The 14677-nt window shown below is 37.3% G+C and overlaps 1 protein-coding gene across 2 annotated transcripts in view; it reads right to left on the bottom strand.

The window, feature by feature from the left end:
- CNTNAP2 (contactin associated protein 2) overlaps positions 1-14677 on the bottom strand; it is a 1224243-nt gene that overhangs the window by 613024 nt on the left and 596542 nt on the right. For both annotated transcript variants that reach the window (XM_075745282.1, XM_075745283.1), the window contains exon 8: positions 11504-11768. In XM_075745282.1, the coding sequence (XP_075601397.1) occupies positions 11504-11768 (265 nt within the window). The remainder of the gene's footprint in view (positions 1-11503; positions 11769-14677) is intronic.

The raw sequence follows: 14677 nt of genomic DNA, 5'->3' as shown, positions 1-14677 counted from the left end.
AAGACATAGGCGAAGTCATGCCTCTAAACATCTTTTTCTTTAGTTAGTAAATATTCTACAAAGGAGATGTGTAGAATTTTCAGTATTTGTGAAACCATTCCATTAAATCCTGCTTGGTATTAGAATAAACTATGTATTTTATAGTGGCTGATTCACAGCAAGGGAATTGAGGGGTTCCCCCCCACACTCCCCCCCCCCCCATCAAATACATAAACTTAATGAGCAAGCTTTTAAAGACAATATCATCTGCCATTCAGCATACAGAATCCAAAGGACTTCGGTTGCTCTGTTTCACCTCAGTGCTCATGTGCTGCTGCTTCAGCAGCATTTGAAAATGAAAAGAAACAACGTGCAAAAATGCCTGAAGGGACTCACCATCTTTTTCAAGACCAAAGTAAAGGCAGAGCTAGCAACATGCAACTAGAAAATGTTTTTATCCTGAGTCTATTTTTTGCAGCTAAGCGTAACCACTTATTTGAACTAAGCTGAAAAAGCCAAGACAATGCAGACTGTACATGATGCCATTTCAAGAAAGCACTTTGATAGAAATTGCTTTTAGTTCTGTCAATGTCAGTAGAAAATGCCAAAATGCCAAAATATACATCACGTTGTGCATGACTGTACTAACCAAAAAAACCAGTAAGGGCTAAGCTGACTTAAAAGAGCTGCATTACCAGTGTAAAAAGTGGAATTCATCCTTTGGGCTAGACGCCGTTCTGTGTCATTGATGCAAACCTGGAGGTCAGCAGAAGCGCTATGAATTTACAATGGCATGACTGAAAACAGAATCTTTCCTGTAGCACTTAAGTTTTATGCAGCATAAAATATGTATGGATGCTTGACAACTTTTCCTTTCATTATATACAAAAGTGACTCTTTCTTTTCTCTAAAATAACACTGTCAAACCAAGAGGGACTGCCAGAAACCTGTCACATATAATAATCTATTTGCCTGAGTTCCTGAATAGCAATGAAAAAGAAGACATTGATTGTCAGTTCCCAGCATATAAATTAAAGTTCCATGCCTGTAATTGTGTCGTGTTTCCCCTCAAAAAGAAATTTGTGTTTGATATTACAATGACTTTTAATTATTTTTCTGTAAGTAATTGGCTAGAGGCATTGTGGGACACCTACCCAAGGATTAGTGGTAAATAAGATTAAAAGTTCAAAATTGCAAAATTCCTTGCAAACTCTAATGAATGTCAAGGTCATTTGCACTAGAAAGAGTATTCCTGGTTTTACTCCAAATGCCCACTTTAAAAACAAACAAAATATCCTTTTTTCCTTGCCTTTGGAGAAGATGAAAAGGTGAAAATATAGCACTGGCAGTCTTAATTTACATAGTTGATAGCTTCATCCCACAGTGGTACTGCACAGTGTTATGTGGCCCACTGCTTGAAGATTCTGTGCCCTTTTTTTGAAATACTATTACCTAGTACATGTAAGCAACAACGATGTACAAATGAAGGTTCAAGACCTTTGATCTCCCAGTCTGTCCCTAAACATGTTTTTTAAGTGTACATAAAATAAATGTACTATGTTCTAAGTGGAGACTGGGTCTCCAGTATTTTTTCTTCTCCCTCCGCTCCCTTTTTTTTAATCCATAACAACAATTGTTTTACTGTCCCCGCAAGGTTTTTATGCCCGTCAAAGTTCCCTTCTGAACACTGAGTAAACAAAGTGGTAGCAGGCCACTTTTCCAAACTTGAGGACTTGCCCTTTGCTTCTACATCTATAACCTGCCTTCTGTCGTCTGCACCCTCTCTGCTGTGGTTTCTTGTTTCTGAAACAACACAGGCCGCGTCTCTGCTGGCTTTGTAACCAGGACCAAGGAATGACCTATGTTCCCCTGGCCAGTTCGCCCAACACAGCTCATATTTGCAGTGCTCATGTCTGGTCCCTACAACAATCCATTTGTGACCACACTACACAGAGCGTGGAGGGGACTCTGGATCAGTACGCACTCTCTAGGGCTTCATCTTGCTGACCCACACACCCGCATTGTGTAAGCCATGTACAACACCAACCTATTTCGTGCCTGTCATATGATTATCACGATATGGCAATGGCTACAGCAACCCTTTTACAACAGTTTGGCTCTCCTCCTGACCCCGCATGTCCTTCTTTGGGTCTGGGACACACTGGCAATGTTATGATTTTAAAAATGGGTATCTCTTCATTAAGTGATGAAGAATAAGAAGGTTACCTCATATTCTGTGATAACTGCACTTTTTAAATGATGATATCCAGAATATGTTGTGTGTACAGAAGGAGGGAGGGGAGCACGAGAGTCTGTAAGGGGACAGACCCTTGCAGAAAAGTTTTGGAGGACAAGCTAGGCTGACAGAGTAAGAGCTGATGTTTAGTCCATACTGCCTATTGTAATAGGGTCTGGACGAGTCTAACCACTGAACTATTTCTGGATCTTGGTGTTGATGGTGGGAAAAGATTGATCCCATTGAAAGATTATATCCAAGGCGTGATACAGCCTGCTTCCAGAGGGGACAGTCAGAGCAGCAGGACCTTGATATGAAACAAGGAGTGATCTGAGAGTGTCTGCCCTGGGTCTCCTGAATCGATTCAAATAGTTTTACTATTTGCACCTGCTGTCTGCCCTGGGTCTCCCGAATCGATTCAAATAGTTTTACTATTTGACCAAATGGCGATGTTCTATGAACTTCCCACATGTCATAGTTGGCAAATTAGCTGAGTAAACTCTCTGACTGGTACATGGCCATAATGCACAACGGTACATATACATATGTACAGTGGCTATAACATATACAATCAAATAAAAAGTGAATGCAATTCATTTTACCCTCTACTACTCAACTTACTCATAGCCATTTACAAAACATTATAACTGCAGGACTAAATAGGCAGTAGAAGTATATGTTTAACTTATTATAGCTGTTTAATCATATGCTGGGTTATCATGAGATGTGCTCAGCCAACTATTTCTCTCTGAAATAGAAGTGAAGTAAAAAATAGACTTCAAATAGATTTCCTACCTTTTCTCACCAGTTTCTAGTAAAAATTAAATCTGCTACAAGGTGAACTAAAGAGCTAACAAAGCACAAAGTCCAATCACATTTTTCAAGTAATACTAACATCTATGGAAAAGTTTACTTTTTTTATCTCTCAGTGCTAAAATAGAGAATGCCCTGCAAAGGTCCCTTCTAACTCTGTTCTGCAGCCCAGAGGAAATGAGGCCAAAACAAGTAAACTGAACTTCAGCCTCCTGTATAAATTTAGGAAGCCTGTCAAGGAGAAAAGCCTGCTTTCTTGATTCTCAGGTTCCCTGCTTGCAAGGTACCAGTGCAACCAACAAAGAGTTACATTACTCTTGGGGAAGTATCCAAAAATGGTACCATCTATGTTTTAGAATGCATAGCTTGTTACTTGGTAGGCAACTCTGCAGTGAAAATCAGTGACAGATGAAGCAGAATTCACAAAAACATGAACTAAACACATCAGTTTTCTTAGAAGAAAAAGTCTGCAATCAAGAACTTTATTTCTTGCTCTGGCTGGTTTGGGAGCCTACTGTATCGAGATACAAAACTAGACTACAAGAAAACCATGCTGAAGAAAGAACAATAAATACTACAAGCACATCTGTTTCTCAGTTCAGTGGAATTCAAAAATACAAATACCTATTCATGTAACTGCATTCACCGCTTAAAGTCATTAGCCAAAAACAAACACAGAGAGAAACAGAGAGACAAAACTGGCTATCTGGGAAGAAAATAATTCTCTAATACTCAGACTCTTTTGATACTAAGTCATCATGCTGTCTTTTGTGGACAGAATTTGTGTCTTTCATCTCGATCACGCTGACAAGTGCCTCACGGGTATCTGCTTCCACTTAGTAAAATTAAGTGTATAACCTAGTATCAGTAATATGGAAAAGACCTGGTGGGAAGTGTTATCTTCCCACCAGAAGTGCACTTTTGCTCTGTGTATATACATTCCCTATTTAAACCTTCATTTAGCAACAAAGGCAAAAATACTTCTCGATTCCCATGTAAAACACCCTTGGGAATTGTCACTGGAAGACTATCACTTTAGATCTGTCAGGCAGAGACATTTTATTACCTCAAGGATGTTATCTTAACCTGAGGTCTACAATATAAATGAACTGCAATTCAGGTGACTTGAAATCTGGCAGAAAGAAAGAAGGGTGGAAAGCTTCCCAGAGAGATTCCACGGGGAGAAGTCTGATTTATTTAATACAGATAAATATGACAAAAAGATATTCATATTCCAAGTTTTAATAAGTTTATGGCTGACAGGATGAACCAAAGACAGCCTTGAGCAGCAGCTAATATACAGAACAAGATCCTAACTAAGAGAGTTGGAAGAGGAGAAAAGGAGCTCCAAGCAGATGAAGTGAAATTAGTGGCAGAAGATTTTGGACATTCTGAAAACAGTTATCTCTGTTAAGATATTATGGGCCAAAGGAGATGATGTCCTTTTTCAGTGACTTATTATTTGTACTGTGGAGTAAAATCCCAGGGATCTTCATAGAGCCTCTACTATTTAGGTTGAGCAGAAAATGTTTAGATACGAAAGGTCAGAGCTGTCTATAAAAAGACAAGAAGAGAGAAGGTAAACACAGGATAAATCAAGAGATTATTTTAGAAACTGCCACCATGAAAACTTTGCCTGTTCTCAAGAGGCAGAGAAGTTCTTTTCTATACTGAAACAGCGATTCAGGGTTTGCTGTTAAAAACATTGGAAAGCTCTTAGATGATTCCTCAGGAGTACTATTTTGATTGTTACCATTGTTTCTTCAAGCAAAGCAACACACTTCATGTTTGTTAATGGGTTACCAATTTTTCCTCATGTTGAAAGCTTCAGAAAAGGTACTGAAGCACGTTGATATACCCAAGGGGAAGAAAAGGAGGCAATTGGGACACAGGCTGTGACTTAACCCTGAACTGAACAGCATTTGCATGGAGCTTTGGGAAAAGTTTTGTAACAGTTTTTCTGGCAAAGAGATATGTGGGAGTATGACATTTTCTAGTTGTGGATTTCTTCTGTGCTCAAGAAAGAAGACATTAGCTTGTTAAAGCTTATAAATAAATACAACTTCATCAACAAATTATTCTCCTAATTGCAAGAACACAAATTATGAGTAGGTTCTTAGGGTAAACAGGTAGCATATACTAAAATTAAATTAATTTTAAAACTGTAACAGAATATCAGAATCCTTTGGTATGCAAAACTACATTGGAAATCTGCTTTTAAAAAGCTCTTAAAGAAAGCTTACAGAACACTTCTTTCTTCCATCTTATCAGCCCAGCACCACTTCCATCAATCTCTTTGGTAAACCCTGCAATTTCCAGGAAGTTTGCCTGAATCCCATGATGCCAAAAGCAGAATTTACTCCAAAACTATATGGAACAGTAAAGATAAATCTCTTGACTGTTTTCTGAGATTCTCTCCTATTATTAATCTCTATGCTGGGACATACACAATTGTGAAGATATTAATCACAGTTTACTCTGCAGAGAAAAAGTCAATAGGATGTTTAACTCTTGATTTATACGCAAGCTTTAAGTATTTCACCTGTGTAATTCTGCACAGTCAGTAGATTATTTCTTCTAATTAAATCTTTATTTCAGCTCTCAGTGGGCCTGATTTTCCTCTTACTAACAGCAAGTTTATTAATATAACTCTCATCAATCAAATGGTGGTAGTGTCTAAATAAGATTAACATAAGAGAAAGCAAAATGAAGGCCATTGACTCCGTATGACAGCTTTGCCGGTCTGTTCACAGCTAAACAGTGCTTACTGAAAACTCAACAGAAAGTTGGGCAGAGAAGGGAAGGAAATTTTTATTGCTTAGAGACCTGTTTTCAAGGAACAACTGCAAAGATCATGAAAAAAAGGAAAAAATCCGCTCGGTAAGCAATATCAGGCAGTAATTATAACCACAAGGAGTAATCATCTTTGTCCCTTTCATATGTACTACAAACTGAAAGCTAAACTGCACATTAAAGTAAAACATTCTCTTGCACTCAATATTGTGTTATGGGCAAAAAAGTGTACACCTTATTTGATACTGTTTTTTACCAGCTCTTTATTGTCTCTACCATTCACCAAGCTGAAGCCCAGGACAGGTCAAGGACAAGTCATTTGGCCACTGTTAAACAAGCTACAGCCAGATCAAGGAAAACATGAGATTCTGCTTTGCCAGGTCAGCACGAAGTCTGTTGCCTTTTACTTGTAACACAAAAATCATACGTACTGGACTACAATATATGTAATCATCCCTGATTCTTTTCAGCACATATAAAATAAATATGAAATTTTCATAATAAAAATACATTTAAATGCTTTAATCAGCTGTATAGAGATGAGGTAGAGGTTTGAAAGTGACTGAAGGCATGAAAGTAACAGCAAGATAAACGGTATCTAACATCATTAAAGAAGAAAATAAATGCATTTTTGCCAAACAAGAAGCAATCTACAGAAAGATATCTAGGAAGGGCTAATGGTAATATCACCTACCTGTGATTTTTAAAAAGTAGCTACAAGAGAATGAAAGAGGGAATTAAGGCATGACAGACAGTAGGAATGTCTCAAAAGTAGGCTGAAAGTAATTTTGGATTCCAAACAATGAGTGAAGAAGCTTCAAATATACAAAATCATTTTAATAATCAAAAAATATTATTTTTATTTTAATTATTCCAAGAATAAGGTACTGGGATGACATTTTTCCAATAAAGATGAAGAAGATTGATTAAGAAACTGAGAAAAATTAATGAAGAATTGAATATAGTGAAATGTCCAGTGGACAGGACATGTGGTTAAATAAATGTAGGAACACTTAAGTGCCTTTTGGAAGACCAAAGGATAACATTAAATAAGACCTAAGAGCTCTTGCTGTGATCTGCTAACACTGGGAAAAAATTATCCCTGACAAAACCAGAATAGACAAGTGATGAGGGCAGGGAAGGATCTCTGTGAGACAAAGAAAAATGCTAAGAACAGACTGCCTGATGGCAACTCAGTTTCTGTGATTTTAAATGCAAAGCAAAGTCTGCTTCATGATTCCCATGAATTGCCTACTATTGACCCAAATGTCTTCCTACAGCATGCTATCTAAACCTCTCATAGTCACTGTATTTACACAGAACTTCTGTATTCATGCTTTCTATTTGACCACCTTAGAGTATTGTATCCCTTCATTCACTATATAAAATAGAAAAAAGTAGTATTGGCATACAAAATAAAGTATAAACCTATTTTTGATTTCTCAGATTAGTAGTAGCTCTCACTCTTCCTAACAGTCAATAGATTCTGCTTGCTGATTATTCGATGTTCTTGCCTCTAAACCTTACAGCTGTCTAGAAGCCTTATTACAATGTCCTGTGAACTATTCACCTTACTGACTGTATAGGTAAGTAGTAAACACAGGTCTGTGTACTACATGGGACTAGAACTGCAGCTCATTTAAGTGTACCTTCTATGCATTATTTCATTTTTAGTTTTGTAACGTGTCATCAAAATATTTAAAACTGCAGCTACCTTTGAAAGTATGAAAGTTCCATCAAGTCAACAAGAAAATCTTTTTCAAATACTATCTGATCCCTCCCAGGCATCACAAAGCACTTTTTATAAAGTAGTTCAATGCTGAGGCTTGCAGTGCCCAGCTACCAGTGAGAAAGGTGGGAATTTAACTATTTTTGATACATTGGAAGGCTAGACTCTCCTATTTATCTGAACTTTACTCATGCTAAGTTAGAGCTCCCTGAGTCAGTGCATGCAGCTTTAACATGTTTAAGGAATATTATGACACTGAAAAACAGACAAATTGGAACTCTGTTCCACACCAGTATCTTTACTGCAGAGATGTGCAGGAACAAACTTTGTCACCTGCACACTGGCATACAGTTCTCCCATGTAATTCCTGCCGCTCAGTTCAACCACTATTTCTACAGCCAGAGTTAGATTATGCCCCAGAAAGAGCTGCCAATGTACTCATGTTAACATGGAAAGCTGACATTAAAAGCTGCTGATGAAAGTAAGTTAGTATATTATGAGAGGTCTATAGAGTAAGGACTAAGAGACTTTAGCTTCCTCCAATGAAAATAAGCTATTACAGGTGACAGGCATAAGTACAGCAAAGCTATGAAATACAAAACACACCTGTATCTAGGCTGTAGTTTTAGTTAGCCTAATTCTCTGTGATAACCAGGGTGCGTACTTCCCAGTAGACAGAAGTCTAATTATTCATACCCTACACATGCAGTTTCAGAGAAGGTTGTGCACTTGACTACAGAAAATTCTGCTTTGCCAGCTGCAAGTAAAAAGAAACACTGAAAAAGTGTGCAACGACCACAACAGTTAGAAATCTTTGTGCCAAAGGCAGATCACTTTAACTTCTACCTAAGCCCAGCAGGTTTATATGCTGACATCTGTTAATTCCCTGCACAAGAAGGAAACAAGAAGGTCGCTGTGATATTTGCCTTATGATGGCAGCATTCCTTCTGCAGCCTTCCCTGGCAGATGCCATATTTTGCTTTCTTACGTTCACACGCACAATTCGTGTCACAGGCATTGAAATGCCTGTTTCAATAAGAGTAGCAACAAAGTATTAAAATAAATCAAAGCTTTCTCAGTATAGCTATGCAAATATAGAAAGACCATACAATCAAACAACAGCTGTATTTTTGTTATGGTACAAATTGTAATAACAAAAGAAACTACTAACTATTTAAAATATTCAAACTGTAGTATGTACATATTGGATTGTATAGAGATTAAAAACAGCATCATGGCTATAAAAATGAAGGGCCATATGTGATTCTTGGGCTATTATGTAAACTGATCATACTGACTGAAAAGCTTTACTCTGAAGAATATTCATTTCAAAGTATTTCGGAAGGAAGAATATGAATACTCTAGTTTTACATCACAATAGTTGGGGAATTTTTGTGGTTGTGGGTGAAGGTCTGAAGAAAGCAGAGTAGGAAATTAAACGTTTTACATGTGTTTACTTTCCAGAATGTAAATTTAATGGAATCTGAAAATGGCTTCATATCCTGATATATACTGGGCAAAATTAGTGGCAAATTGGTGAAATTTTTCTTTCTCATATTTGGCTAATCAGCACTGAAATCTTCCTTGGATCAAAAAGTGACAAGGAAGCTCATGAAGAAGTATCATGGGTAGAAGGAAGAAAGAATGAGGATGATCATTCCATGTGTTTCCTAATTATGATGCACTACCATCTTAACAAAACATTCTTGCTCAAGGTCCTACCAAACCATTACTTAATTATTTCATGAGTGCATTTATAGAACAAAGGCAATGAAATACTAATTTGTAATCTATGGTATTGATTTTTTGTTCTGAAATTTTGTAATGATGGAAGGAGCTATGATGTATTTTTCATAAAACCATTTTCATTTTATAAAACATGTAAATTCTGATTTTTAGTTGTTATTCACATTTTATTCAGTTCAGTCTTTAAAATAATTAATTTCACTTCATGCTCTGCTCTATTTCATTAATGTGGTGAAAAGAGAAAACTCGCAAAAATGTCCACTTGCCAAATGAAATGTTACTCTCCTACTTAATGTATATTTTGTCATTAAAAAAGGGCATTTTTTCTTCTTTTTCTTACCTTTCTTCAAGTCCCTTTTTATATGACTATGTAGACAATACATTTTAAAATAAAATTCAAGAGTAGACATAGAAAACACTGTCATTCATTCAGAGCTGTAACTATATATCAATCTTGTTGATGAAGACTGAAATACCTCCACCATGAAATTAACTACAGACAAAATAGTAACCACAGGCAATTTCAGGCAAAACAGGTTTCCCTCTTCTGGTTAACAAACTAGGTTGCCATATATGCTACTTCAAATAATCATTGGAGGGTTTTTTTTAGGTGGAGCTAGATCCATTTGCAAACAACCCTCTATTTTCCAACTCATGATTAGGTCATGACTTTGCTGAAAAAAAGTGTTAATTGACGTGATGTAGCTAACATCGTATTGGCTACAGCTGATCCAGAAATGCCCACAAAGAATCTAGACTGAAAGTACAATTTATCAAAATGGAAGTATCAAATTAATTTTAAAAGGCTGATCAACTGACACCAGCACACATCCTTTCTTCCAGAAAGAAACCTAATCCTGTACCTTTTACCCAGTATTTTCCAAAACCTCCTTAGTTAGGTACTGAAAGCTCTGGTGCTTCTCCAGCATGACTCTACAGTATACTTAGAGAACGCTACAGTATTTTTCATGCCAGTCTTGTGGTTAAACAAATGGAGGTTTGTTTTTGGGTTTTTTTTTATGAGAGCTTCCTAATTATTAGGAAGTAATAGGAGCAGCCTAATTATTAGGCTACTCTTAAGAAGGGAGTACCTTCCCTTTTGAAACCAAATATTTTTGCAAAGAAAACTGCAAGACAGGCTGGAGAGGTGGGCCCGTGCAAACTGCATGAAGTTCAACATGGCCAAGTGCAAGGTCCTGCACATGGGTCGGCGCAATCCCAAGCACAACTATAGGCTGGGCGGGGAATGGATTGAAAGCAGCCCTGAGGAGAAGGACTTGGGGGTATTGATTGATGAGAAGCTCAACATGAGACAGCAGTGTGCGCTTGCAGCCCAGAAAGCCAACCGTGTCCTGGGCTGCATCAAAAGAGGCGTGACCAGCAGGTCGAGGGAGGTGATCCTGCCCCTCTACTCCACTCTCGTGAGACCCCAGCTGGAGTACTGCATCCAGCTCTGGGGGCCCCAGTACAAGAGAGACATGGAGCTGTTGGAGCGAGTCCAGAGGAGGGCCACGAAGCTGATCGGAGGGCTGGAGCACCTATCCTATGAGGACAGGCTGAGAGAGTTGGGGTTGTTCAGCCTGGAGAAGAGAAGGCTCCAGGGGACCTAACTGGGGCCTTCCAGTACCCGAAGGGGGCCTACAGGAAAGATGGTGAGGGACTGTTTATGAGGGAGTGTAGTGACAGGACAAGGGGTAACGGTGTTAAGCTGAAGGAGGGTCAATTTAGATTAGAAGTTAGGAAGAAATTCTTCCCTTTGAGGGTGGTGAGGCACTGGAACAGGTTGCCCAGAGAGGCTGTGGAGGCCCCATCCCTGGAAGTGTTCAAGGCCAGGTTGGATGAGGCTTTGGGCAACGTGGTCTAGTGGAGGGTGTCCCTGCCTGCAGCAGTGGGGTGGGAACTAGATGATGTTTAAGGTCCCTTCCAACCGAAACCATTCTACGGAAGAAATAAAATACAAAGCAATGCTGCCTCATAAACAAGGGGTGATATATTTTCTGGTTTTCATGACAGAATATCTGAGTCTTTTTTTAATCTAACAACTGATTTAATATTCTTCTACCTCTTACTCAATGAAACAATAAAGGATTTAATATAGTTGCAATTTAAATTTTAAATTTTATAAAACAATTGCTCTAATTTTTAGGTCCGTGATGTTTTTAGACACCGCCAACAAAAATGATACCAATTTTAAAAAAAACACTTACCTGATGAGATGTCTATTCGGTTCTTCTTCACTTGGGTGACATTGATATGGACGCTGACTTTGCCCTCACTCGTGTCAATCTCAACATTCCCCAGGTCATCTGCAAAGTTGCTGAAGACAAGAAGTCCATTGGGGTTCCAGGTTCGGAAAAGGAAACTGACTGAAAACAGATCCTGGCTTGGACGACCAGGAACCTCAAGGTAACTGGTGGCATTGAAAAAGACAGGCACTGTATGTGGCTCCACACAAGAAAAACTTAAATTTCCCTAAGTAAAACACACACAAAAAAAAAAAAGGCAAAAACATAAGCAAAATGGTAAGATTCCACTGAAATCATAGCTACCTCTAGAAAAGTATTCTAGGTTTCATTCAACCTAGAGACTATTGTGATCAATGCCAGTTGCATGTACAAATGTGTTATTAATATTATCATTGTTGTTACTATTAGAATGTTGTTGCTGACGTTTCTGTTTTGTCTAGCAGTGGCTCCATTATATTTTGTACCATACATACACACAATAAGAGGCAGTCTTTGCCCTGAAGAATTATGGTCTAACTAAGATAAAGCTTAGATGAAAGCATTAATATTCCCAGTTCAAAGATGAAGAAATGAATCACAGAGAAACTTGGGCTTGTTTGTGGTCACCAAAGCAGCCTACAACAAGGCAATAATTCATCCTTTTATAAAAATGAAATACAGTTTTCCAAATACCCTTATATCAATGTGTTAATCAATATAATATATGAGGTTGTGAAAGAAGAATGTATAATACCTTGTGAAGAGCTAACCTCTCTGTTATGTTTTCTACTGGATAACACTAGATAAGCTTCATTTCATGAAGCAGAAGGATTTGGAGTAGCTGATCATGAACAATGCCTAATATTTGTAGTCAATAATTTTCTCTGTAAAAAAATCGCAGTTTTCACACTGTAAAATTTTACTCTTTGGGAAACTGACAAAAATCCAGTCAACTTTATTGATTTCCAAGGCTTTAAAATGTATCTGTAAACAAGACTAGAATTAGGGACATGAATTTTTCACTCTGGTTCTCGTCATTTCTCATGAAAGACTGCAATGGTAGGATGTATTACCATTTTTTTCCTTAAAAATCATAAATAATTTGTACAAATCTCTGTCCAGAATTGATTTTTAATGCATCGATCAATCCTCTGCTGAAGAATTCCTCTAACATGTGGCAAAGTAGATCCTGTTTTATCGTTAGGTTTTCTGATGCACCATGGCAATTGGATACTCTGAGGCAATTTCAATTCAATTTGGGAAGGAAGAATTTTATCTTTTGCAGTATGGAAATTATTATGATAATCAAGATAGCAATTCCTTTGATATTTATTTGTACATTAAAAAAATATTAAGGATTGAACAACATTTTTGAAGGTACCTAGATGTTTAAAGATAAGGTTCACCTAAGCACCATGCAGAAATCCAATAGGAGTCTCTCATCATCTTTATCGCATAAATATTTTTAACTCCATATTACTGACTACCTGTTATAATCTTTTACATCACATATTTTTGTATTCATATTGTATAAATGCATCTGAAAGTTCATCTTGAGGGAAGTTAGAGAATTTGGAAGCAAGATAGGAACTTTGTGTCTGAAAATGTGTGGGAAGAAATTCCTAAGTAAATTTTTATTATTCTGCATAGCCACCTCTTTTTCCTACAGAGTATCAGAAGTTATACTGCCACACAGTCTACCTATAAAGGCCAGAAGAACTAGTAGCAACTAGACTATCAAGTTGGCAGCCTCCATCATTAATTAACACTGATGTTTCCAATAATACGGAACTAGAGATGAGATTTCTTTATGCTGATCTCCTAAAAGATTTGTTCCTATCTTTATGATAAAATCTCAGCATTTCAAACCATGTTCTTTTCATACACCCACGTTCCATGGATAACAAAAAATATCCAAGGATTTAGGGAAATAATCAGCTAAAACAACTATAGAAAGCTTTTAAGTTATAGTGTGAATGAGAGAAATTACAACTACTTTCTGAGTAAGGGCAAAGGACCTCTCCTTATCTCGTTTGCTGATAAACTGCTTGGCTATTTTGGGGTTTTTTGGTCTAAAAGTTGCCTAGAGATTTTAAGTTTTCAGCCAACTAAGTATTAAATCAAAACAGTTAACTCATTTGTTTGAATAGTCTGGGTCTGAACATTTCCAAGTGTGCTACAGAATATTTTTGGTTAAACTACAAATTTTACATACAGAAAAAAAAAAGCTGGAGAGTGGCTGAAATACCCTTTGTAACCCTTTGTTAACAATCTCAGTGTAACAGTCGCCCTATGGACTAGAAACGACTTCCATTACATAGTTAAGGCAGTCCTGCGTAGACACAGAGGGCAACACCATTTTATAAGAGCTGACATCTCAGGGTTCAGTTACAGATGCCAATTAAGTAGTGCTCAGTATTATTTAAGTAGTGCTCATTTTGTTAGACATTTTAAAGAATTTCTTTTGCTTCCTTGTTACCGTGAGGACCTAATAATTTCCTCATAACAAGAAGGCTTTCATATCCAACTGACATTCTCCTGTCATCCTGATGCATGGGATACTTGCATGTATAACACCTATTAATGTTAATGGCACCGAATGCATTCAAATCCTTTTTTACATCAGTGAATGCATTTATTGTGAACATCCTAACTGCATAAAATATTTCTTGAGGAAGTAACATATAATTCTGATTTCTCTGCTAGTTAGTATTTTCCCTACTGAGCTATTCAGATTAATCTGAACTGGATTATCGATTCTCTCTATGACTGTAATTCACAAGACAACTCCTTTTTTAAGTAAAGCCCATCTGATATAGATTGCTCACTAGGTCTAGGTCAAGAGTTCGAGCTAATCTGCAGCTTTTCTCTATAATAGCATCCCTGTTTTTTAAAGAGAAAGAGATCCTTTTCTATAGATTCAGAGTGATTTGCTGTATAGTTCTCTGGGCAATGACATCTGGAAGTCAAACATATACTGTGCATTTACACTGAAACTGTTGGTCTTATCAGAGAATTTTTCATATTACATTGGAAGGTAAATGGTGAAAACATCTTAATTTGGGTAGCTTGAGCTTTGTTTCATGATCTTTAATCTGTGTTCCAAATTAGCTTCATGTTTACTTCTAGTAAATCAATTTTGCCTATCCACATTCA

Source organism: Balearica regulorum, chromosome 2, assembly GCF_011004875.1.
Source record: "Balearica regulorum gibbericeps isolate bBalReg1 chromosome 2, bBalReg1.pri, whole genome shotgun sequence".
In the NCBI taxonomy this organism is placed as follows: Eukaryota; Metazoa; Chordata; class Aves; order Gruiformes; family Gruidae; genus Balearica; species Balearica regulorum.
This window is presented reverse-complemented; position numbering and strand designations above follow the sequence as displayed.